At 46.0% G+C, this 26,621-nt stretch overlaps 2 protein-coding genes across 10 annotated transcripts in view; both read right to left on the bottom strand.

The window, feature by feature from the left end:
• Positions 1 to 4: 4 nt before the first annotated feature.
• On the bottom strand, positions 5 to 8,712 carry ESAM (endothelial cell adhesion molecule). Of its 2 annotated transcripts, none has more exons than XM_025286337.2 (7): positions 8,468 to 8,712; positions 4,802 to 4,998; positions 3,304 to 3,484; positions 2,981 to 3,136; positions 1,459 to 1,581; positions 1,039 to 1,165; positions 5 to 831 (listed from the first exon to the last, which is right to left on the bottom strand). In XM_025286337.2, exons 1-7 carry the CDS (start codon positions 8,535 to 8,537, stop codon positions 516 to 518), a joined length of 1,170 nt encoding a protein of 389 aa, XP_025142122.1. In that variant the 5' UTR covers positions 8,538 to 8,712; the 3' UTR covers positions 5 to 515. The 2 variants fall into 2 exon arrangements, with proteins under 2 accessions (XP_025142122.1, XP_006057711.2); XM_006057649.3 differs by having other exon boundaries at positions 3,304 to 3,505; positions 8,468 to 8,709.
• A 4,382-nt stretch (positions 8,713 to 13,094) lies between these two features.
• Positions 13,095 to 26,621, bottom strand: part of MSANTD2 (Myb/SANT DNA binding domain containing 2) — a 30,367-nt gene continuing 16,840 nt past the window's right edge. For 2 of the 8 annotated variants that reach the window (XM_025286334.2, XR_006551348.1), the window contains 2 exons: positions 24,382 to 24,471; positions 20,521 to 20,612 (listed from right to left, as the gene is read on the bottom strand). In XM_025286334.2, coding sequence (XP_025142119.1) covers positions 24,415 to 24,471 — 57 coding nt within the window. In that variant the 3' untranslated portion in view covers positions 20,521 to 20,612; positions 24,382 to 24,414. Of the gene's footprint in view, positions 14,629 to 18,565; positions 18,627 to 20,356; positions 20,613 to 24,336; positions 24,472 to 26,621 lie in introns of those variants that run through there. The other 6 variants (XM_044943512.1, XM_025286330.2, XM_025286329.2 and 3 more) reach the window with 6 other exon arrangements.

The raw sequence follows: 26,621 nt of genomic DNA on the forward strand, positions 1-26,621 counted from the left end.
TCCATACAAACACAATATATCTTTATTGAAGTTGGCGAAATAAAAACAAAATCATGCATTTCAAGTTAGTGGAAAAAAATATCTTCCTTATCCCCTGCCCCAACAAAACCCAACCAAGCCAGCAGGGTAGGTTATATTAATGCAAGGAGCTGGAGTGGGGAGTGAAGGATGAGGTTAGGTGGGGTGGGGTACCAAAGGGGCCTGGAGGATTGGTTGACTGGCGATCCCCACCAGGCCTGGGGGTTGGGGGGGAGGCAGTGGTAGCAATTTCAGCAGCATCCCACTGCAGACTTAGAGACAGCCAGGAGTGGGAGTGCTTCTTAATCCCAGGTCCACTTCCTCTTCTCCTACTTCCTGGAAACTTGGGTTTCAACTGAGCCTCAGAAAGGTGAGGGCGGAGGACCAGAGGTCTGGAAGGCGGCCACCCTCCCAATCTCAGGCCTCTGTGCCAGGGGTGACCAAACCTTGCAGAAAGGAGAGAAACCAAATGGCTAAGCCACCGAGTGGCTGGGCCATCACACCAGAGACCCAGCCTGACTCTGGGCAGGAACCATCACAGGGACAGCACCCATTCGGTTCAGAGCAGAGGAAGAGACCCCACCAGGGCCGGGAGATATTGGCTGAGGGTGGGCCCCATCTGTCCTGGGCAGCCTTGGCGAGGGCAGGACTTGACTGGAGAGGCTGGGTGTGGGGGTCAATGCACCAAGCCTGGAAGGGCCCTGGGGTGGCCGGAGGGCTCGTGCTGAGGTAACAGAGGAAAGGGTCCCATTCTTGGAAATTGTGTCTGAGCCCTTGGGCCAAGGCAGCGTCCGGGGAGCGATGGCGTCCTCCCTAGTCATCAAAGAAGTGATAAGAGGTCAGAAAGCGGAAGGAGGAGGAGAGGAGAGTTTCCATATGCTTTGTCTTATTCTCACCTCTCCTCCCTTAAAATCTGCCCATAGAAGTGATGTCTCAGCCACTGCCCATCCCTACCTTAGATGGAAGCTCCTTGAATCCCCAAGGAGAGCCCTCATCTTGGCAGAGACCAGGGACACTTACTTGATATCATTGGCCGGCTCCTCTAGGGCCTTGCCTCGGCGTTGGTACAAGAGCACCAGTACGGCCAGCAGCCCCAGTCCGACCATGGTGCCCACGACAGCTCCAGCAACCACCGTAGCCCTGGGCCCTGGAAAAACCTTACTGTCAGAGGCGGACTCTCAGCCATTCCCTGGCCCTTTCCAATCCCACTGCCCGTCTGCCCCACCACCACCGTACCCAGTTTCTCTCTTTGTTAAGGGGAAGGTGACTGTCGAGCAGGAAGTAGTCACTGACCAAACACCTGCACAGACACGTAACCAGGACAAGCACCTTGTCCTGTTCTAACGAGAGGCCTCCGCAGACAGCCCTCCTCCCCTCTCTTGCTGACCCACCCCCACCACTGATCAATCTTCTCCTTAACCACACTTACCCCTCACTGACCTGTGCTCACAGTCAGGGTCACATTGCACTGGGCACTGCCCACCTCATTGTGGGCCTTGCAGATATACACTCCAGACATGGAAGTGGACAGGTTTTTGAGGCTTAAAGACCCATGGATGGCATCTGTGGACACAATTTGGCCATCAGTCCAAGGATCGGTCCCCTTTCCCATAAAAAATCACCCTGCCCTTCCTCTGGAATATCTATTTTGACTCTCTGAGAGCCTTAGCTATCTGAATCCCTGATGAAAGGTAAAGGTGAGACAGCCAGTTGCCAAACTGCCAGCTCACTACCCTTTTCCATTTCCACTGCTCAGTGTTCCCAAGTGATATCTGAAAGAAGGCTAAAGAGGAAGTGATGCCCAGAAAAACCAAAACCTGATTTTTACTTTTATTTCTGAGTAGTGAGAGAGAAAAAACACTGAACAAGGAATTAGAAAATGTGGCATCCAGAACAGGCCATGGGACTTTAAGAAAGTTATTTGCTATCTCTGGGTCCCAATTTATTCATCTATAAAATGGGGTGATATGACCTAATTGATGGTGTTGAAAGGAATGTATGAAATAATCTAATGATTTTAACAGTTAAAGTTTATTGGCTGCTTACTCTTCACCAAAGACTAAGTTCTTTACATGTACTAATTTATATAAAAGTCTCACAGCAAACCTATTATGTAAGCTCTACGTTAAAAAAAAATTAAAAAGTTTTATTATAAAAATGGTCAAATAAAAAGTAGAAGGAGAAACAAAATGAAAACCCATATATCCACACTTGCTAACATTTTACTACACTTATTTCATTTCTTTCTCTTTTTCTCAAGATATTTTAAAATAAACATTTCAGCATGAAACTCCAAAACATAAGGATACTGTCCCACATTACGGCAATACCTTTACCACAGATGATAAATTAAGAATAATTCTTCCAAAGCATCTGGTTAAAATTGTTCCATCATTAATCTTAATAAAATTGAAAAAAAAAGTTCCAGCTGCCTCCAAGTGTTTTTTATAGTGGTATTCATACATGCATGCTCAGTCGTGTACGACTCTTTGCAACCCCATGGACTGTAGCCCACCAGGCTCCTCTGTCCATGGGATTCTCCAGGCAAGAATACTGGAGTGGGTTGCCATATCCTCCTCCAGGGGATCTTCCAGACCTAGGGATCAAACTCCCATTCTCCTGTGTCTCCTGCATTGGCCAGCAGATTCTTTACCACTGAGCCAGCTGGTGTGCTCAAGTTAGGGCTATTGATACTCCCATTTTACAGACGAGGAAACAGTCACAAAGTCACACATGTAGTGAATGGCAGATCCTCCAGCCCCAGTGTCTCTTGTGTGGCATGGTCTTCAGCACCTGTCTGCGCCTGGCAGGCCTCTTTCTTCGGCCCCCTCCCCACATCCTCCTTCCCCCGCCCCCAACACAGTGCTTTTCAGCATTGCTGCCCCTTGCCCCCCAGTCCCTCTGGCCCTCATCTTTCCTCTACCCCAGCCACACTCTCAGTTGTCTCTGGAAGTTCCCTCACCTAAAACAGGTGCAAAGAAAACCTGGGAGGATGGGGGTGACCGCACCCACTGGTACTGGGCAGTGGGCTTACTCCTTGGGGACTGGCAGCTCAGGGTCACGTTGGCCCCCACGTGGGCCACACCGCGGAGATGGCAGGATGGCGGAGCTGGAGGGACTGGGGGAGGGAAGACAGGTTAAAAACTCATATCAGGGGACAAGGAGCTCCCCCTCCCCCTCCCACACATGGACCCTCTGTCACCCTGTTTGCCCCTCCCCCAACCTTCCCCCTCAGTCATTTGGGGGAGAGGCCTGAATGACCTCCCACGGGTGCCTCTCGCTCACCCAGCACATCGAGCTCTAAATGTTTGCTGCTTTGACCTTTAACAGTGCCTTGATTGTCTTGCAAGTTCACAAAACAGAAGTAGGACCCGGAGTCTTTCTCCTGCAGGTCCCGCAGCCGCAGTGACACGTTCCGGGAGGGCATGGGGTGGACCAGGGATGCTCGAGGCGTGTGCGTTGTGACCTGACCGATGTATGTCAACACCTGGTGGGGGCAGCAACACCTCCCCATCACCACATGCCTGCTCTGTGCCCAGGGCTCAGCTCCTCCCCCTCCCCCAAACTGGGGGTCCTCAAATACCCCTTATCTGCACTGTCCCCTCTAACCTGTAGCAGCTCTCCATCCACCTCTGTCTCCCTAGCCACCCTCTCACCGCCCCAGATCCTCTGCATCAGAACAGGTCCTCTTTCCCTGGATGCTGTTTCTCCATCTCCCACTTGGGTGTTTAGAAAGTGGTAAAAATGGACGTGTGTTAGCTGTTCAGTCATGTCTGACTCTTTGAGACCCCCTGAACTGTAGCCCGTCAGGCTCCTCTGTCCATGGACTGCTCCAGACAAGAATCCTGGAGTGGGTAGACATTCCCCTCTCCAAGGGATCTTCTCGACCCAGGGATTGAACCTGGGTCTCCTGCATCGCATGCAGGTTCTTTACCATCTGAGCCACCAGGAGGGGACCATATAAACAAGGGGAGAGCGTATGAAAGAAACAGGCTGCAGGGGCAGAGCCAAAAAGAAAAAATATCTTATAAAATTTTCTTTTTCTTGAAGACCCTCCCCTCCAGTGTATAAATCCCAGCCCCACTCCGGCAATCTAAGTTGCTTTCATATTTCATATGCTTTCATCCCCTATTTACCAAATGACTCCCCCCTCAACACTCTTCCTAGGACCTTGCAGGGAGCCCATGTAAAGAAGGTGCTCTGAAAATGACATTTCCCTGGCTTCGGGGTAAATCTGCCTCTGATGTCAGGAAAGGAGGACAGGTAAGAGACTGTAGAAAGAGACCCACCCTTGCCTCTCAAGGAGTTTATAAAGGAGTTGGGTGGGGGGGCAGATAATCATCTGGGGAGTGGGCTTACTGTGACCTGTGGCCTGTGACCACATCCAAAGGACAGATAATGTGAAAACAGAAAGATGCTCAACTTTTAAAAGCTGTGTGACACCTGTCCTAAACTTCCTGTTTCCTGTATCCTCAGTCCCCACTTTCCCCCTCACCCAGCAAAGTAAAACGTTGGCAGTGTTTGGTGTGCTGGGTTTCTAGGGAACCCTAGGAAAAGGAGAAATGGCTGGGTGAAGGGAAGACTCCAAGATCAAAACAAAACTTGAACTGGTGACACGGACCTTGCATTTCCCTGACGTCCCTGGCGACCCCTCCCACCGTCGCCAGCTCTTCCCAATGCACTCCCCACTCCTCTCCCCTCCCTCCCCTAACCCCCTCCCACTCGGAACCCCCCAGCCCCGCCTCTAGTAGGTAGCTAGCCTCCTGCCCAGAAGTTCCCTCACCTGGCTCATATTCTTATCCTTCCCTTCTAGGAAGAACCACATCACGGTGGGCACCTCCCAAGGCTCGGGCTTGGTCGGAGACAGCTCCCCTTGCAGGCTGTACCACGCTGGGAGCACCACTTCTGCTCCCTCCACCGCCCGCAGCTTCGTGAGGCTGGCGGACACGTGCACCTCCATCTGGGCCCGCGAGGGGGACGCTGGGGAGGAGAGAAGGAGGGTGAGCTCGGAGCCCGGGGACCCTGCCCAGCGTGGTGGCAGCAGAGGACGAAACTCTATGGGGTCTCTCCCAAGACTGCCCAGGGCCCGCTGGCCTGTGATCCCGTGATGGTCGAGTCCATCACCGTGTCTTCTCCCCAGCCTCAGCCCCACTGGCTTGTAGCAAGGATAGGACCCATGTCTGTATATTCATTTGTATTCAGAGGCACAGATTTCAGAGCACCAAGTGGAGGGGGCAGATTTCCAGCGAGAAGGGGAAGACACCCAAGAGGAAGGGCGGATTTAATACCTTTAATCTACACTCTACTTAAGCCACTTGCTCCCGCAATTTCCCCGGGGCATGAGCCAAGAAGGAAAGACGAGGGTCAGGATCAACAGCGTTCCCGTCTCCTGCAGTCCTCCACCAGATGGGCAGAGGGGAGCGGGAAGGTTAATCGTTTACCGATTAACCCCGCGGCTCCTTCAGAACTACTCCGAACCAGAGAGACTGGAGCGGCCAGTGCCCAGTGCGGCCCAGTGACTGCTGGGCTCCACGACTTCCTGCTGGGTCCCCACACGTGGGCTCCCCCCAGGAAACCTCTCAAAGGCCCTTTGGGGGCCCACGGGAGATGGGGGGGGGGTACTCTGAGGTCACTGGGAACCTCGGCAGAGCTAGGAGGAGAAGCAAAGTCCCTTGACCATCAGGTACAACCGATCAAGCACAGAGCTTCCATCTGCCTGTGGCTGTCCTTCTGGAGGTGGCCAGAGGTATGGGTCTCAGGGAGGGGACTGTTGAATCGTAGCTTGCCTCATGGCGTCCAGAGGCACTCCCTTACTGCCCTTTGGAGAGGCAGAGGAGAGGCCCAAACAAAAGTCTTTTGGGGGTCAGAAACTTGGGCTTGTCGGAAGCCAGGCCTGAGGATGCTGGCGGCTCTGGACCTTCACCCAGCTCTTGCTGAGGCTCTTGAGTCCTCGGCCTCAACGGTCTGCACTGGAGTCTGAGATGCCATCTCTGTGTGGTGGTTAGGGGGCCGCCCAGCGGACAGAGGCCGCGCACAGGCCGGGCTGTCCACCCTCCTAGAGGACGGCTGAAGGCCTCTGAGGGCCCAGGAGCGGATCCGGCCAGGATGCGCGCCACCCCCTCCGCTTCCTGGTTGTGCGTCTTTACAGAACCCTCACCCCAATTCCTTGGCCTTCTTAGCACCCCCCTCCCCATTTCCTGGCGGGGTCCCTGAGGGCTGAGCAGGAAACTTGTGCCCGGTGATAAGCCAGGAGACAATGCGGAGGGCGCCGCTGGACCGGAGGCTCTGCAGGCGAAAACAACCTCCGCTTCAAGGAGCCCGCCGCCCGTTGAGGACTGACCGGCTGGCCGGGACACGAGAGAGGCCTGCTGGGGGCGCAGGCCCTAGCCGGGCCTTCCTGCAGCTCACTCCCAGCGGCCAGACACAGTTCCCGCGGGAAACCTGCCGGAGTCCCAGGAGAAGAGTGAGCCGCCTCAGCCCTAGGCGCCCCTCGCTCAGGTCCTGCATTTATAATGTCACTTTACAAAGAGGGGGCGGGCAGGGTAAGTCAGTAAGCAGTAAGCTGGACACACTGGGGCCTGGACACAGGTCAGCTAGGAGCTGGAGAAGGTCCCAGGCTTCACTGCTCTGATCCTGGGTGTCTCCCGGACCACAGACCCCTCAATTCTTCAGGCCTTTTTGCTCCCAGGTGCCACAGGGAGAGGAAAGGGGGGCGGGCAGATCTGAGTGAAGGAACCCAGGGGAGGGAAGGGACCCTACTGGGCCTCTCCAGACCAACTTGTGGAGCAGGCAAGAGCGAAGGAGAGCGAAAATGGGCTCTGGGCTGGCTCCCCAGGGCTACTATTTTTAGTCTCCCTTTCTCTGAGAAACTCCCCCCGCGGGCTTCTCACGCCCCAGGGGCAGCATCGCTGAGCCGCGAGGGAGCATAAGGGCCTCCGGGTAGAACCCGGTCGGGCAGAGTCCAGTGGAGCCGGTATCTCCCAAAATGCTGACCATCCAGAGGACCATTTAACCCTCAAGTGGCCAGCGAGAGTTCAGCAATCCCCAGCGGGGGTGGGGTGGGGGGTGGGGGTGGGGAGAGGTAGGGATGCTGAAGCCTGGACCTTCAGTGTGAAAACAGGCTCAGAGATATCAGAGCTCGGATAGAAAGAGGATGGGTTGCAGGAGAGACACAGATGATCGGGTGACGCCCTGGACACTGACTTGAATTTTTCTGCCTTGCTTCAGAGATCCCCAGCAGGAAGGGGGATGGGGAAATTGAGGATAGAATGCAGGAAAAGATACAGTTGAAGTTGGGAGAGGGGGACCTGAGAAGTGGAGAGATCCTACAGCAGGCCACCAAGCCTAGAGGGGCTGGCAGTCTGGTCTTGAGCCCCACTTTGTCTGGGGACCCTAATACTTTCTGCCCTGACACCCTTGCAGCACAGATTGGGCTAAAGAGCACCCAGGTGAGATTTAGATGGTCCCCATCTCAGTCTCAATCACTATGGTTCTTTCCAAGCCCTGGAGACTTCCAGCCTGAGAGAAATGAGGAGTTAAAGCTGAGCCGGACAAACCCACCCTTCACCCTCATTTGGGATCCTTGAAGGATGGCAAGAAAGCCTGGGAGGCAGCATGTGAAATGGTGTATAATAAGCTTTGTTCCTGTGGGTCCTTTTCTCCCAGATGTTGGACCGGGCCACTCCAGCTTCTGGGTGCTCCTGGAGGCCTTCACACAGGCCTCAAGCACTTGCCCCAAGGAGGTGGCTTTCCTCTCTGACTCTCTGAGGCCCTCCTCTCTATTTCCTTTGTCCCTTTGGCTCAGGGAACCAACAGGGGGTGATGGACCTCTTGGGGGGGGGTCACAATTCTGCTCCTCTAGGCATTCGAACCCCTCCTCCATTTCCTGTGTCCTACATGACCTCACGGTCAAGCTTTAGGGGCACCTCCCTTGATTCCCAGGGCAGGAAGCAGAAGGAGGGGGCCAGAGGAAGGATCCAGGCTTGTGAATTGAGGTGAAGTCCCTGCGTGAGTCAAGCCGGGGTACCAGGGAATTCCCCAGGGGCTCTTGCACATCAGCCTGTGTGTGGGGTGGGGGGCTGGGAGGGGGGCTAGAGTTAAGTCCTTAAGCTCTTTAGCCAGTGTCTCCTCTAGCAGCTCAGCTCATCTGGCTCTGCCGGGTGGAGGTGGGGAGTGAGGGTGAGGAATGGTTCCAACAAACGTTCTCCCCTGCCACAAACATACTGCACCCAAAGTGGTGGCTGTTCCCCAACACAGGCGACAGAAATCAGCACCAACCAGTGACACCCAACCTAGGGGAAAGTATAAGTGCTGGGAGGGAAAGAGCCGGAGGAGGCAGGATCCTGTCCCACCCAGCTCCTCATCAGCTCCCCAAACCAGCCTCTCAGGATGGGATTCATCCCATCTCCCATCTCATGTCCCCTCCAGGTCCATCCAGGCTTTCACTCACCGAGAGTAGTCAGCCCCAGGAACAAAACCCGCAGCAAGCTGGTCTCAGGAGACACGGGCAAGGAAATCATGGCCTTCCCTGGTCCCGACGCAGTCAGGGGCTCCGGTTCGGGGACGCACCGACCGACAGGTGTTCAGGCTGCCCGGCAGCTGGAGCGGACGCGGGAACCGGGCCACTGATACCAAGGACGGCTCTGGCCAGAGTCTCTGCGTGTGTGTGCCGGTGGCGGGGTGGGGACCGCCGGGGACTGCGGGGCGGGGCACTCGAGGGGGCGGAGAGGTCGCCGTCCTCCCGGGCGGGGCTCCAGGGTTACCCGCCGCAGGGGGGCGATCCTCGCGCTCCGACGGCCGGATCCCGCGGCCTCCACCCGGTCAGGACGCAGGGTGGGGTCGGGTGAGTCGTGGGGCCCTCGCAGCCAGCGAAGGTCCAGGGCAGAAGAGAGGGTCCTGACCTCTCAGAGCATGCCATACCCTTCCCCGTCCGCTACGTGGGCTAGGAAGGAGGGCCAGGAAGGTGCTTAGGCTTGGGGATTGTCCGATGTCCAGGGGTCACCCTAAGCGGTCGGGGGTCCCGCCCCGTTAACCGACTTGCGAGTACAGCGTCCTCAGGCGCGTGTCCCCGGGGCCACTGGGGCTCACAGTGTGGGGGTCGGGGCGGCAGGAAGGGGCCAGAGTGCCGGCCACGCGGGCCCGGTTCTGCTGCCCGAAACGACCAGTTTTCCAAGGCCAGCGGCGGGCTGGCCGCGGGAGCCGGCCGGGAGAGCGGCGAAGGGATGCGGCCGCGGCCGCCCCCGCCCATCCCTGCAGGTGCCGCGGGATCCCTAAGCTGCGGGGCAGGATGCGAGGACCTGCGGGCGGAGATCGGACCTCTCCGCAGGTTCCCCGAGGCTCCCTAAAAGGCAGACCCGAGGGTCACTCGGAGCTTGTGCCGGAAACCCAAGGAGGGAAACGATTGGCGCAAGGAACCCCAGGTTCTGAGCGGGAAACAGGAGAGACGAGCCAAGTTCCCCTCTCAACTCTGAAAAGCCTTAGGCAGACCGGGGAGGAGAGGGCAGCTGCGGGAAGATAGACTGAACTGAGTCCGTCGGTTTATTTCTGCCCATGTCTTCGCTGCCTCCCATCCCGCCCCCAGCGCGTTCTGATCTTTTAATTCCCCGGACTAGATCATGTTCTAGTGAAATTTAATTTACCCGTCCCTCCCCCCCCCCCCCCCGCCCCCACCTCCCCGCGCGGGTCGGTCAAATGCTCCTCTGCACCCTCTGGCGGCCGCAGTTCTTTTAGAGAAGGGCGCGCACCTGTTCTGGCTTCTCTGTCGGACAGCCAAAATAAAGATGCTTCAAACGTCGGGGCACAGCTCAACCACCGAGTCAAGGTCACCGAGGGCAGAAACCATAACAACGAATCCCTGGCGCTGTCTGCTCCAGGTGATAGTTTACTGGGCAGAAAAGATGCCAGGTCTCCTGGATTCCATTTACTCCACGTGGTTCTCAGGTCTTTGAGCCTGCGCTCTCCAAGCAGAATACACGGTGCCTCACTGACCCTCTCAGCTCCTTCTTCCTAGTATGACCTGCGTGACTGCTCTTTAAATACCTGCCATGCAGTGGCGTTGAGAAATGGCTATGCAAACACTAGACTGCTCATGCAATCCCTGGAATCTAGTACTCGGCAGCTTAGTGACAGCAAAGGGAGTAGTAATAGGTAACTGCTAGTCTCATACCTTTATGCAGGGGCTACAGCCTTGAAACTGTCCACTAGATTGTGTGTGTGTGTGTGTGTGTGGTGGGGTGCTGTTGGTTTGGCTTTTCTAGTCTATCACAGTCATTTTTTTTTTTTTTTTAACTTTAGTCTTCATTGCAAAGCACCTTTTATAAACATCCCTCCTTTACTTCCAGGTCAGGCTAGGTTACCCCTTCCAAGAAGAGCAGTGAGCTCTTGGTTGTCTCAGGTGCACTAAAGCATCTGATTACAGGCTGTAATCAAGCGCTACATAACGTAGAACCTCAATGTTCACTCTCAGTAGCTAACTTTTCAGCATTTGCACCCCAAGTAACTTACATCAGAAGTAAAGACACAAATATTACTTGTCTGGCAACCACCACAGTAATCATTGTTGCAGGCAAAATTATGGGAACAAGTGAATATACAGGGGCATACTTTGCACTCTTTTTACAATATTTTATAAATCTTTAATTATTTCAATAAAAAGCTTCTTAAAGGAAAAAAAGAGGTAAAAATACAAATAAAGATTTGTAGGCAGCGATTCTCTCCAAGTGACACAGAAACAGTGCTTTCAGGACTCTTTCACTGTTCTCACCCAATAGAAGAATTTTCTATACTATCTCCTATTCCAACCACTTTTTTTTTTTTTTCCTGCTGACCCTGAGGGAGTCAAGTGTAGAAGTTAGCAGAGCAGTTCTATTACTTCCTGAAAGTTTTTGCTGAGATGTAGTAATTTAGGGTGAACATTTCTCTTTACCCTTGTATAAAATGGGAATATTAGAAGATGATCTGTGAGTGATCTGGGAGCTGCTTGCACAACAGGTTATCTGCATGAGCTAAGTTCGTATGTTAGAGATTTGCAGCTCACTAGTGTTTCTCCCAGTCATACATCATCTTTTACCTCTACAGTATTTTAAGATTTTTTTTTTTTTTTGATGTGGACCATTTTTAGTCTTTATTGAATGTTACAGTATTGCTTCTGTTTTGATTTTTTTGGCCCCAAGGCATATGAGATCTTAGCTCCCCCACCAGGCATCGAACCCACACCCGCTGCATTGGAAGACAAAGTCTTAAACCCTGGACCACCTGGAAAGTCTCTACAGTACTTTTTTTTTAATGCTGATTTTTATATTTGAATGTAGTGTCTCCATTCCCCTGGAATCAGTTATAAGGCTTCATTAAGGTTTAAATAGTCCACTTTTTGTTTTTAGGAAAACTCATAGTTATGTGACACCCTGCTCTCCCTTTTTCTGGATTGTTGCAGCCAAAAAGAATAGATATTCAGAATCAGCAAGGTACTTCCAAGTCTCCATTTCCCAATGCTCAGCTTTGTCCTCTTGCCCTGACTCCTCATCCGTCCCAAGCCACATGGTAAAAACACACACAGGATCGGTCTTTGCCATATTCTCCTTGCTGCTCATAGTGGTCTAGCAGTGCCCTGTTCTCAGTAACAGTAGGTAGATCTCAAACGTCCTCTCTAAATGTTCCCAAATGTTCTGCCCCTGCTAAGTAACCAACAGCAGTGAGAACTGGGATGGGGAAAAATTGTGTTAGTTTTAGGGTTGACCAGTGGCAGTTTGGGGAATGCCATGTACTACTCCTGGCAATAATGCTTTTTCCTGCAGCACTTGGCATGGATATTATGAGATCATTGCTTCAAAATGGTCAGTGTAGCCTTGGTCTTCAGGACAATAATTCCAAGTTCCAAAGAAGAGCTAACTCATGAGAATTTCCTAAGGCCCATTCCTACAGCCTATGCCTGGCAAAATGTGCTGCATTCAAACATTCCAGACTATTTACACACTCCCTGAACTAGCACTCATTTTAGCATCTCATGTCAGGAAACAGCCAACTCCACAGAGCTAGCCTCAAATGCCATTAATAAGGGTCATCTCATTGATCATAAGCTCTCTAGTCATTAGACAAATAAATAAGCACTGACCAACCAGAATGAGGGCTTCCCAGGTGGCTCAGTTGGTAAAGAATACACCTGTAATGTGGGAGACCTGGGTTTGATCCCTGGGTTGGGCAGATCCCCTGGAGAAAGGAACAGCTACCTATTCCAGTATTCTGGCCAGGAGAATTCCATGGACTGTATAGCCGATGGGGGTCACAAAGAGTCGGGCACGACTGAGCAATTTTCACAACCAGAATGAGAAAAATTACTGATATAAGGCCATTCAGGCTATAAGAAAGAAACTTTTTTTTTTTTTATCAATATGCAATTTTATCTTCAAGAAAAATGGGGAGAATTATAGCTATTACTTGGACATGTAGACCACTTAAAAGTAGAAAACCTGAGAGGTGTTGGGGGACTCATTAAAGGTAAATAAATCTAACAAATCCCTGCCTAGAGACTAAAGTATCCCTTCACAACACTACTGGTAAGCTAGTTCTTAGCTGAGAGTACTAACCTCTATGTGCAGTGCACAGAAATCTCTGAAAGATCTGAACATGATAGTTACCCTCCTAATGAATCAACACGTTACCATTTCCTATCCTATGGACCACTTAAAATCTTTGTTTGGACGTTTCTCTTACATCTTCTTTCCTTTTCTAGGCAGTATGATGTCAGTCCTCCACCCGTGCTCTTGAGACAGCTGCCCCTGATTCCTGAGTATAAAGATGAGGAATGAAAGTCTCTTGCAAATATCATGTACCGAGGGCCAAAAGGAATATCCTTTTGTAGCTTTTTAAAAAGTAGCACAAAATGAAATGTCCCAGTGACCTTCGGGACTCTGAAAACGGATCATGACATTGGCCAATGGGGTACAAAGAGTGAAGATGAGTAAAGAAGTGAAGCTCCTACCCTGCTCTGTTTTGTTCATCCCTCGCAGTAAAGTCAGAGAACAGTCCCACTGCCGGTGAGACCACACTCCGCTACAAAAAGCTCCACTACTACAACGCCAAGAGGCCAGAAATTCCTTTAATTATTTTTTTTTTAAAGTTTTAAATGGCAACACAACCAAAAGTTGGTACATCACAGAAACAGAGGGCTTTGCAGGCAACACTGATTGGGAATAGCAAAACACTTGGTTGGTGAAAAAAAGTGAAACTCTAAATTATATACAATAGTAGCTAAAGGGTAATATTGAAAAACAGTCTTATTCACTGTGACTCAAGATTTTACTTGCCATTATCTATTGCTTATTTATTCAAGGTTGTAAATAATACTTATATAGAGACATAGAGATGTGTAAAAATGAAACATCGTGAAAAAAATACAATTTTTCAATTTCATATGAAACTCAAAGTATAAGTTTTGTCCAATATGGAATGTACCTACATTTGTTTACATTAGGGCTCTAAAATTCATTTAAAAATTGTTTTTTTGTTGTTTTTAAAAAAGAAACAGCTGACCCACCACACAAGTCTGCTGTGTAGCTTGTTTGCTCAAAATGAGCATTTTTCAGGTGAGGTCTGTGTTCTCTGCCCAAGGTCTACTATGGTTTCTTAGTTGTACTGGCCCAATCGTGGAAAGAGTTTCCATGAAGAGTCGATGGCAGCATCTGGATGAGGGACAGTCTGGGTCATGGGACAGGGGTAGAGAAGAGAGAGGTAAGAGCCCAGATCCTTATGAAGGATGACATTCAGTTGTTATATTTTAAAGGGTACCCGATGGCTTTTTCCAGGCACTCAACTAACGAGCCAGCAGAAAGAAAATCCCTCTCAACTTCTACAAATTTGATGTAGATGGATTTGGGGGACACGCCGGGATCCACAATACAGTTCTGAGACAAAAACCCATTTATACCAACCCAATCCTTGCTGAAGGTTTTGGTATTTGCTTGGAAATGTAAAAATAAGCATTGCTGCAGAGTCCTGACCTCAGCAATTCCGAGGTAGCAATAGGTAATTCGAGTGGGTTCTATCTCCACTTGCAGTGAGGCTTGTGCTGAAAGGGTTTCCAAGTCAACCCGGCCCTCCTTTCCGGGGTCCAGGGTACGTCGCTCCACATGGGGGGAGGGAGGCCTCTCAATACACTCCTCGTAGCCGATGGCATAGAGACCCGGGCTTTTGGGAATGCCTCCTGGCAATAAATACTGAACCACATTCCCACCAGTTGGTTTGGAGTGGGCGATGGGGATCCAGTCAATTTCCATGTGCAGCTCCAGGCACCTAGCTTCGCTGATAGTGATCTCCAGAAATTTGTAGTATACATTCTTCCAGTTCATTTTCTGCACTCGGGTCATGATGATCCGGCCCTCAGGCTTCTCAGAATTGAAGTACTCCCGGAGTCGCTTGCCGAGGGGCACCTGGGAGCTGATCTCAGCATAATGGTAACGGATATCCTCTTTCCAACGGGTGTTGTAACCGATTCCAAAAATGGCCAGTTTATTAGAAAGGTGAAGCCTTGAAAAGTCTGTCCAGCTCTGAAACAGTTCCCATTTCAACTGTACTGATTCCAAAATTTGTACAATATTCTGCATGATGTCTCTTTTCCTAGAAAGAGAGATAAAAGTCAGATTCCTCAGGTGTCTAGATGAGCACTGTCCAACAGAACTTTCTGCAATGGTGGAAATGTTCTATGTCTGTGCTGTCCAGTATGTTAGCCATTGTACTGAAATGTGGCTACTGTGAGTGAGGTATTAAGTTCTTAATTAGCTAAAAATTACGTTTAAATAGCCACAGATGGCTAGTGGCTACCATATTGGACTGTGCAGGTCCAGATAATCATAGTATTAAAATCTGAGACACGCTTACCCCGAGGAAGTTTCTAGAACTAGTGAAAAACTGCTTTCCATTATTCTATAGTCTAGTTGTATTACACTTAGTAACTATTGATACATAAGACCCTAGGATTTCAGAAACTCAAGAATAATGTGTGTGTGTGTGTGTGTGTGTGTGTGTGTGTGTGTGTGTAATAGTGCATATCATGGCCTTCAGGCCTATCAAAAAGTAAGTGAAGAATGCTGTATTCAGAAAAGTAATCAGAATCACTTAAAAGAATAAACAGATTAATTTCTAACTTGGAAATTCTGGAAGTTAAGGAAGTTTGACCCATACATGCTGGCCATAGGAAAACATGAAATTGATAACGACTACTGATCTGAATTTTCCAAACCAGGCTTCAGCAGTATGTGAACCGTGAACTTCCAGATGTTCAAGCTGGATTTAGAAAAGCCAGAGGAACCAGAGATCAAATTGCCAACATCTGCTGGATCATCAAAAAAGCAAGAGAGTTCCAGAAAAACATCTACATTTGCTTTACTGACTATGCCAAAGCCTTTGACCGTGTGGGTCACAACAAACTGTGGAAAATTCTTCAAGGGATGGGAACACCAGACCACATGAGCTGCCTCCTGAGAAATCTGTATGCAGGTCAAGAAGCAACAGTTAGAACTGGGCATGGAACAACAGACTGGTTCTAAATAGGGAAAGGAGTACGTCAACGCTGCATATTGTCAACCTGCTTATTTAACTTATATGCAGAGTACATCGTGAGAAATGCCAGGCTGGATGAAGCACAAGCTGGAATCAAGATTTCCGGGAGAAGTATCAATAACCTCAGATACACAGATGACACCACCCTTATGGCAGAAAGTGAAGAGGAACTAAAGAGCCTCTTGATGAAAGTGAAAGAGGAGAGTGAAAAAGTTGGCTTAAAACTCAACATTCAGAAAACTAAGATCATGGCATCTGGTCCCATCACTTCATGGCAAATAGGTGGGGAAACAATGGAAACAGTGACAGACTTTATTTTTTTGGCCTCCAAAATCACTGCAGACGGTGACTACAGCCATGAAATTAAAAGACGCTTGCTCCTTGGAAGAAAAGCTATGACCAACCGAGACAGCATATTAAAAAGCAGAGACATTACATTACCAACAAAGGTCCATCTAGTCAAAGCCATGGTTTTTCCAGTAGTCATGTATGGATGTGAGAGTTGGACTATAAAGAAAGCTAAGTGCTGAAGAACTGATGCTTTTGAAGTGTGGTGTTGGAGAAGACTCTTGAGAGTCCCTTGGACTGCAAGTAGATCCAACCAGTCCATCCTAAAGGATATGAGTCCTGAATGTTCATTGGAAGGAGTGATGCTCAAGGTGAAACTCCAATACTTTGGCCACCTGATGTGAAGAACCAGCTCATTGGAAAAGACCCTGATGCTGGGAAAGACTGAAGGGAGGAGGAGAAGGGGACGACAGAGGATAAGATGGTTAGATGGCATCACCGATGCAATGGACGTGAGTTTGAGTAAGCTCCGGGAGCAGGTGATGGACAGGGAAGCCTGGCGTGCTGCAGTCCATGGGGGTCACAAAGAGTCAGACATGACTGAGCGACTGAACTGAATTGATCTGATTCAAAAAAGGATATATTGAAAAAAGAATATTTTCCTCTATTTGTCTAAAATTCATTACTACTCCCAAATTTAAAAGAACAGTTTAGCACAGAATTAAGATCTGAAAATTCAGATGGAAAAGTTCCATTACTAAGCTTCCGTTTTAAGAGAGAAAAATTCCAGATAATGAATTGAGATTGTCCTAAAATGTATTTTTATAAAGGGAAGCAGAAGCATAGAAATTATTTCAATTTTGATTTGGACAGTTAACAGAATAAGACAAAGTGCAGGGAAATTCTTGTTTCACCTGCTGCTTATTTCAAGTAATTCCAACTGACACTTCATAATGACATATAGATATGAGGATATTTGTTTCTCAGGGCACAACTCTGATATCGGAAGATTGAAGTTTGTTAAATGGTAACGTGGCAGCAAATAATCACACTCTACATCAATCACAGGTTTAAACTACAAAAATACTCAACTACCACACTCACATATAATCAAACACAGGCAAGAAAAGAGGGTGGTTTGTGAACAGCTTCTTGGTAGAAGACAGACTGTACACTTTCCTCTTAAATTCTCGAATCTTCTAGAAGAGCTTTTGGAACAAACTGAGGGATCTTCCACATAGCCATTCTCTCTTACTTTCCTTTACTTTCTCTCCAAGATGACAAAGAGCAAATGTTTTGTTATCAGTTTTCTTGGTCCAGTGACTGTCCTGGACTCATCCTCTGCACTTCAGTTTGTCTAGAAACTACTCAAGTACTTGAGTGGCCATGCAGATGAAATCACTGCATTTCTGGGGACTGTTCGTCTTCTCAGAGTGCACAAAGGCACTTGGTCACTTTGCTAACATTGAGGATGTGGTGTCTGTGAGGCTAAGATGTAGGACCATGTTTCTGCATGGGTCAATGCTTTAAGTATCCCAATGCCTGACATCCAGTAGGTATTTGATAAATAAGTGGTGACTCTTCTTCATGGGTGAAGGATGGTATAACTGACTGGTGTGAAAGAATGTATCAGTTAGTTCAGGTGAATTCCACCTAAAACTTAAGAGTGAAAAAATCCAGTGCCCAAATGAACTTATCATATTTGGCACTGCCTCAGCCCTAAGTCAGCAATAAGGAACAGTTCTTAGGAAACCGGTACACTGGGAAATGAGTCGCCTTTTAGGACCCACTCACCCTATGGGCTGAATCCTGGAGAAACAGCCATGCTGGACATTTCTGCAGAGTCTGCCAGTTTCCTGCCCCACTGATCTGATCTCAGCCTGAAGTTCCCTGGGCTTAAGCCTCAGACCAGCTTTTGAGAGCTGTGGAACACAGCGAGAACTGGACCCAGCTGTTTAAACAGTTCCTAAGAACTGTCTGCTGTATTTCTGAAGTTCCAACTGGGAAAAGTTCAGGGGGTTCTGAGACTGGTGACACCAATTCTGTGAAAATGAGTTCATTTCCAGTTACATCAGTTGGCCTACCCTGCAGTTCCTAAGAACTTACTTTTTGATTCCCAAAATGGAATATTATAATCTGGGGTCCCTAACTTCTGGGAGCTAATGCCTGGTGATCTGAGGTGGAGCTGATGTAATAAGAGTAGAAATAAAGTGCACAGTAACTGTAATGTGCTTGAATCATCCCAAAACCATCCCGTACATCCTGGTCCGTGGAAAAACTGTCTTCCAAAAGACTGGTCCCTTGTGCCAAAAAGGTTGGGGACAGCTGTAATTTAAGTGTTCCTCTGGCCCTCCTATCATTTCACTTAACCCCAGACAATCTCTGGGCCCTGCACCTCATCTCTGTATCATATTTAAACATCCAAATGCCATATCCACACAAATACCATAAACACACTTATTTTCATATATCTGTTTCTTCTTGTCATATACAAAATTCTCAGCATTTTTGGATTAACCTCTGGAAAACTTAGGCTAAGAAGATGAAGAAGAACAATGAGACATGCTCCCTCAGTGGCATGGCAGGTTCTTGACTGTCTGAGCCACCAGAGAAGCCCCTAACTTTCATAGCATGTTGAATTACAGCAAGACTTTTGTCATTAAACTTAGGTAATTACACTTTTTAGAAAGGGGGAACATCTACTTACTGTGCTTCTTCAGAAGACTCTTGTTTGATTTTTAATGTTCTCTTTGTGACAGGTATTTCATCTGAAAAACAGAGATTTGGGAAACATTATATTTCCCTAAGTGGTGACGTGTATTTATGTAGATTAGTAGCTGTAAGTTTACCATTTGTTCCATACTTTCCAATGCGAGAACTTAATTCTAGTGTCCAACACTGTCCAATGCCAGATTTATAGATGTAACTCATATATAATGAGATGCACACATTTATATGCAAGATCAGAAACCAGCTCTATGAGTATAAAGTTCTTCAAGGTCACTAGTAGATTTCTAGCTAGGAGCTTAAAGCTTAATTTCATGGCAAACATGATTTTTAAAGGAATGAGAATGAAAATAATTGTTTTATTTAGATTTTCTATGTAGGTTTTATAGAGCGATTATTCTCCCCCAGCCCAATATCAGGATCAATATGCTCTGCACGTTATTTTTGTCCCAAAGGTTTGGGTGGCTTAACTCTCTTCAGCAAAACCAGAGTTACAGGATGCCAAAGTAATTTAGACCTTAGAACTGTTTTGAAATTAAGAGGGAGTGATCACTTAGCATCTGCCCTTTTTTTCTTCCAGTAATCAATTCTCTTACATAGTGTTAGTCTTACAGTTTTATAACCACTTTCTTTGCTCCTTCTCTCTTTCAATATTTAAGATTTTTTTTTTTTAGGAAGAGCATTTGAAAGAAATATTGGGTTGGTCAAAAAGTTCTTTCAGGTTTTCCACACCATTTTATAAAATAATCCGAATGCATATTTTGGCCAACTCAATATTAGCATTTAATCCTTTTTCTTTTGAATTAGCATTTCTCTGTCATAGGAGGATCTGTAAAACAGTGCCCATGGCCTTTTGTCTTAAGCTGGGGAGGCATATTTATAGAGCCAGTTCTACTTATCCTTCCTTGGGGGCTGCCCGAGTGCATCACTAGAGAGTAAGAACATTCACTTACAAGTGAGCACTCATTACACAACTTGCTACGAATGTACAAAGGCTGCAGCAGACACTTGGTTAGTACTGGCAAGTTATGAAAACGAAAACCTGAACATTTATTGCAAAAAACAAAAACAAAACCACCCAACTACATATATATATATATATATATATACACACACACACACACACACACACCCTCTTAATTAGTCCATACAAATTTAGATTTGATGGCCAGGAGTTTTATTCTCCGTTTTTAATGTGAAGATAGTGAATAAATCATTCCACCTATTGTTGGGATGGGAGCCTTTATGAAGTTGGAAGGAGTATGATCCCTGATAAAGTTCAATTATCAGCTCCTTTCAAACCAAGGCTTTCCTTCATTTATGGTTCACACTGAAGCCTGGAAAGGGACCTTTGCCAAATTACAAATGGGGGTGGGGGAAAAGTTTTGGGGATAAAAGAAGGAAATGACAGTTATATCTATACCAGTTGAGCCAGGAGTCAATAACTCTTAGCAGTCATCTTAGAACAAAGAGGTGCAGGATATTTTTAATTGCATAGCTTGTCACTGAGCTTCCCTGTGCAGCCCAGAATTAGGAATTCTTGTGTGTCTTTAGGGACTTTGTGGAAATCAAGGCACCAAGCACCAGCTGGCAGTTTAAGGCTAATTGAAGGCTACCCAAACTGCCCCAGACAGACACTGGCTCTATGTGTTGGGCTACCAGTGGGAACGGTAAAAGAGGTGTTACAGATATGAAACACCCGAGCACAAGTGAAGATATGTACAGACACACACACACACGCACCGCAGGTATCAGACGCCGGCTTTCTTACCCAATTCCTGATCTGTGGGGTAGCCATGGAGATCCTGACTGTGGTTTCCCCAGTCCTCCTGTGAATACTCCTCCATAGTGCTGCCATCTGACTCCAGCTCCTGGTACAAGCCACTACTGTTAATAAGTACAGGCTGGCAGGGCTGAGCATCCCATCCTCCCTGACCAAACACCTGTTCCAACTGTTCAAATGTGTAACTGCTCTTTCTTTTCCCAACACCATGTTCTTTCACCCGACTGTAACACCTGCGAAGGGTCTAAGACACAAAGTCTTTTGTTACTCCTTTAAAGCTGTACTTCCTCTTCCAGGTACGGACCACAGATATTAATTACTATTAGACAGACACGGACAGACAAACACAGACACATTGTTACAGGAATGCTAGATTTTAAATTCATTATTATATTAGAAAAAAAAAAGACTAATTTAGCATTTACTCAAACATGTTATAATTCAAACAATTATTTTGCAATTAATTATCCATTAAACAACAAGAAACATTACAACATTATTGCATGTATCCCATACACATATTTTTATACCCCCCACCCCCATTTTAAAAGAATAAGAAAAAAAAAGAAAACAAGAAATACCAGCCAGCCAATAGGATGCACACCTGCCACAGAAAAGAAAGAGCTGCTGTTGTGCCCAGAATTTGGAAAAAGTGAGGGGAGGGAGGACAGAAAGAAGAATTTCCCAAAGCAAAGAATGTATCCTTCCTTACTCTCAATTAAGAAGGAATATAGGGTAAAAACAATTGCCTAAATGAATTAGCTAGTAAAACAAATTACTTACATAATCCATACTCCTTACTAACTCACTCTGTCTTTGGGGCAGTTGCTAGGATCGAATTTAAAAGAGATCAAATCAATAACACTACAGATGCTCAGTCTCAAACATCAATCATCAAGAAACAACAAGACACAACAATACCAACATCTAACAATTAGCCAATGATAATACCAGCCTATTCTACCAACTCAAACTGCCAGCCAAACACCAACAGATGAAGCCAATCATTTTTTTTGGGGTGGGGTCACAGAAAGTGAAGTAGAAGGGTGTTATTTCACTTCTTTTTCTCTTTGTGGTACACAGGGAATAACATATCCTTATGCAAGTCCACAGATAAAACCTGTATAATTTTATTACCTTGCACAACCCTTCAACCTGCTTCATGGTCTTCTAATGCATATTTCTGATAATTAACCCAGTTTCCTTGGTTTAATGTTATGTCTTATGCTAGCTTACATGATATTTCAAAAGATAAATCAAGGATTTAGTCCCAGGCCTTGCGCCTCAGTTCCAAATTTAGTTTAATTATATTCATTCTCTGTCCCGTCTCTACCTCCTTTTGCTCCTTCTAATCTCCTTTCTACTTTACTGGGTTTTACTCTTGAGAATTTTCATGGCAAACAAGACTTTTTTTCTCCAAGTGCTTTTGAACTCAACTGTGCCAAACCAGCTTACCTTAGACTTAATTTACACACATCAGCCAGACTGTAAATTTCTCCTGAATGTAAGATGACTTTCCATAAGCTAATACCGCACCTACTCTCACCAAAATAAAACAACTCTGAATAATCTTTATGGAGCCTCCTCGAAAGTTCAGTACTGTTAAATCTCAGTTGACAAACTACAGGAAGACACTCTGTCAAACACTGCAGATCTCTCCCTTGAGGCCAGAAATCCAGACGGGCAAAGGGAATAATAAACACAAAACATACATGACAATCTTCCTCCGACACAGAGCAGCAATTAAGAGTCGTCCATCCTGAAACCAGCCAGCCTGCCCCCTGCATAAGCCCCTGCCTCACTCTCCCTTTCTGGAGATTTCTTTTGGTGCCCGAAGAGACGCCTTAAAGAAGTGAGGTTTCTGATCATACACTCTTCAATAAAAAGTGTTTCTTCTTCCTCTTTGTAAAGGATATTCACAAGTACATAATACATAACTTTCTGGAACAAATCGGAAATGAACCTGGGAAATGTGTCATAGGCAACTCTTCAAATGGGAGGGGACAAATGCCTCCAGCTGACTTCTCGTGACTTTCTATACCCCATTACCCGGCACCCTCTGCCCTCCTTGCCGGGACTGGAATTTGAATCGCAAACATCTCCTGCCAATTTATTTTTATCTCACAATGTCTACTTTCTGCCTCCAGGAACACCCCAACGGCACTTTTCAGCTCCTCCAAGGACCGTAAATGGAGAGTCCCAGCCTTGTCCCTCTCACCCTTCCAAGGCCATAAATGGAGATGGAAACCACACCACTCAGTGCTCACTACTTGCTGGCTGCCTGGAGCACGGCGCTCCTCACACAAAGAACCCCGACGGATCTGCCACTGAGGGTCATTTCGGAAGTCAGGGAGTGAAATTAACACTCCTCTGAAGGAACGTGCCACACTTAGACGTGACCAAGGCATGAGCAAAGTGACCAATCTTTGACACTACATTCAGTGGGAAACTACAGAGAAGATTTACTTTCTTTGAAACCATCAAATCGAGCTTAACATTTCACTTCTTCTGTGTACGAATAAGGAAACCAGCAGTATTTAAGGGTTCCAGATATGCAAGAAGAGTCAGATGATATATTTTATATTCCATCCAAAAGAAAAAGTCTAACAGATCCTGTCACCTCTTACTTTGCAGTGTAATTCTGAAATACACTTTAGTAGTGTAATATGCTGAAATGTAAAATATCTATTAGGTGTCTGAATGAAAAATGTTTGGTGACATCTAAATCTATAAGATGGGAATTTGATGTATTGAAACAATGTTAAAAAGATTTCCAACTCTCTGGAGACATAAATACACAAAAGAGGTACCTTCTGGGTTCAGTAAAGACCACAGATCCAAGTAAAGGCTGTTTAAAAAGCATATATCAACTGAGATAGAAAACAAAGTAAGAAACATCAGCTTAACTGCTACTCTAACAAACACTGGGATTTAGATAAGCTAGAGGGACTTTAGAAATGGATAGAAAGGACATATGGAGGACTTCCAATTCTTATCATCCATAATAAACCAGAAAAGGTTACACTTTTCACACTCTAAATGATTAACCAAAGCACAAAATTAAGCGATTGTATGTCTGTATCAACAATCCTCAATGAACTAACTGAACATCTACTGTACATCTTCGATTAGATAATGCTGTGGTTATCTAGGAAAAGCGAAGTCTTGCCTCCCATTTTGTAAAGCTGTACCAAGCCCAACAAGAACCTCAATTCGGCTTCTTTCAAGAACCATTTCCTGTTCTGCACAGAAACCTTGTTTCCCTTCCTTTCTTCCTTTATCTCACCCATCTTACAAATTCATAGTCACTTGGCTCTAGCGTTTTTCAAAAAATTAAGACCTCAGAGAGGAAAGAATTTGCTTAAAATTATTAAAGACTATTCTATTCACAGTGAAGAAGAACACTTTCCTTATTGTTAGAAATGTCCCTGGTAAATCTCTATTATTGTCTCCCCCAGGATTTATGAGATAATACTATATCCTGAGTGAAGTCACATGGATAGAAGTCAAGAAAACCTGGATAGAAGAACTAAAACAACTTGTCTAGGTGGTCAGATCAGAGAAATCCAAAGGTATCTGATTCAGAAGAACTGCCAAGTGAATGCTTGATAAATCCACCATGCCAAGGGTTCAACAGCTACCAGAGAAAAAGAACCAGAGAGAAGTAAGAGATGTCCCATTACCAAAGCAGGAAGAAAAAATCAGATGGCTGACAACTGACAATTCATAGACAGAGGGAAGGTTTTGCCAAAGTTTAAGATTACAGTGAGAGGAAATGAAAGAATAAAAGATGACATTCATTGTGGATGAATGTAAGGGGAGTCTGGGGGGTGGGGAGCGGGGCAGGTAAACAAAGGCAGGAGCTTTAAGATTGGCAGGATTGGGGGTTTAACGGCAGCAATGCAGAGAGAGACCCAGGGTTACAGTACACGTAACATTAAATACAGTGCACGATGCAGCTATCTTGCCAAATAAGTAAATCCAGTATTGGGTGGTATAAGCAGAGGAATCACATGTAAGCTATGGAGGTGGCTCTTCCTCTCTATTCAGCACCGGTGAGGCCACAGCTGGAACACAGCATTCAGTTCTGGGCATCGAACCAGCTACAAGAGAGGGAAATTGCAGAGTTCAGAAAAGGGCAAATAAAATAATGAAAGGCTTGGAAAATAAGATCTTTAAGTAGGGCCAGTGGTTTCATCAAAGCCCTTCCTGACATTATATAAGCTACTCTGGGGGTCAAAAAATAAGGCTTCTTTTTATTTCAATGTCCTCCAATTCTTCCTTTGGCTTTCAGGAAGGAGGAAGAATAGAACTCGTCCCTGGTATGGCAGAGCAGGAAGCAAGCTCAATAAATTACATGGGCATACGCCATCTAATTCTGCTACTGGCTCCATCATTTTCTCAAAATGTGCCCCATTTCATACAATCATAAAATCATCACCATGACAAAATCACTGTTCTAACAGAACTGTCTGTAACTGAACAAGGTCTATATAACAGGGAGGAATAGAGATAAGGCATAATTGCCACATAATGTTTTGTTTAGAAAACACTGGCATGATCAGTCTAAGATGTCAGATGAAAAATAGTCAAATTGCAGGGAGGACAGCTTAGTTATAACAGCAGGAAACAATGTTATAAGAAAAAAACAAGCAGTGAAACAGATTTTCAAACGTGGTTGTCAAATTAGCCATACTAGAAATGGCTTACAGTTTATCTTAACCCTCTGCCAACTAAATATGATAAATTTAAGCCTCTTTAACCCAAATGATTAAATAAAGGATACACTTATTTGAAAACAAACTCTTAAAAATCACATATATATTTCCACAAGCAGTAGCGGAAATTACACTAGGTGCAAATCTCTAGCAATTGTTTATAAAAAGTGCGAAAAACAATACTTTGGCCTAAGCCCACGTGTACTGTAAAGCAAAAGAAACAGACCTATCATCTTTTAAACTAAAGCTGCTGCTTTACTGTGTTACAATTAGTTGCTCTTAGTTAATTGAGGCAACAGAACAATACTGAGTTTATTTCAATATTTCTAAGAAAGACTCAGAATTTCTTAAATTAGTTTGATTTTCTTACTGTGAGCACAAAGGCAGTGGGGGGGAAGCTTGAAATGGCAGACAACTGTAAAAACATTTTTGCACACAGTAAAAGGAATATTAAGAATATAACATAAATTTATATATATATATATATGTATGTATATATAGACAGAGTTATAACTAATGATGAAGAAATCAGTTAAAGCAAAATCCATCTAAGGTCAGTGTAATTTTTACTATCTATTTTCTTAGGTTTTCTGTACGTTAAAATTTGGCAAAATGACTTGCCAATCACCTAATCCTTCAAACCAAACTAAGTCATTTAAAACCAAACCAATCAACCAAAAAACCCAACAAAAGAAAACCAAAAAACACAACAGCACTTGTTTCACACTCCCAGTTGTTAGCACTATAGAAGATCTGACAAGTGAGAAATCTTTATTCTCCAGATGCCCTTTTCCTCTCTAGACCAGAGGTGCTTTTTTGGGTCCTGGATCCCCTCCTCAGAAGAAGACCTGTACAAAACTGTTCTATACAATGTCAAGGGGCACATGGACTCCCTGAAGAGCTCACACAAGAACCTGGGGTTAAGAAACTCTGCTCTATGCCACATGGGTTTTTTTCTTCCACAAAAGAATATATAACATATTAGTCAGAAATCCTAAAATAAGGTAGACTTAGTCTATGTTTTACGTTTTACAGAGGAGGCTGAAGACTGGGACCAATTCAAATACAATTTCTCCAGCTTCCTCAGCATCCTACTCATGTAGATAGAGCAGCCTATTTTCTTTAAGAGGTAAATTAGCAAAATTCCCTTTTCTTGAAAGAACCAATTTCTATAGGTAAAAGCATACAAAGGTATCAACTTACTCTTCACAAAAATATAGCACTTTTTTTCTACCTACTGGGAAAGAAATGTTTTTCTGTAGTGGCAATGAAACAGTAATAAATGATTCGTTAAGTTATGTTATCTGTTCCAGCCCTATCATAAAGTACTTGATCATTCATTATCTGATTAACTTATCAACTGAGATTCTAGGTAAATCACCTAAGGTAACCACTTAGACCAGGGAAATTCACACACCTAGGAACAAGTATAGGAACGTTAAGTCTTGACTGCCTTCCTTAGAGGACAACAGCTAAGCCTTAACATCTCCCCACTTTAATAGCCTAAAGACTAAAGGGACTCCAAGGAATAGGCA

Source organism: Bubalus bubalis, chromosome 5 (genome assembly GCF_019923935.1).
Source record: "Bubalus bubalis isolate 160015118507 breed Murrah chromosome 5, NDDB_SH_1, whole genome shotgun sequence".
Taxonomy (NCBI): Eukaryota; Metazoa; Chordata; class Mammalia; order Artiodactyla; family Bovidae; genus Bubalus; species Bubalus bubalis.

Excerpts from the sequence above, each read along its gene's own strand:
- ESAM (XM_006057649.3), bottom strand. The coding sequence starts at position 8,537 with ATGATTTCCTTGCCCGTGTCTCCTGAGACCAGCTTGCTGCGGGTTTTG. Across the intron at positions 4,999-8,467 it reads CCTGGGGCTGACTACTCTCG|CGTCCCCCTCGCGGGCCCAG; the intron begins GTGAGTGAAAGC and ends TCTCCTCCCCAG. Across the intron at positions 3,137-3,303 it reads TTTAGAGCTCGATGTGCTGG|TCCCTCCAGCTCCGCCATCC; the intron begins GTGAGCGAGAGG and ends TCCCTCCCCCAG.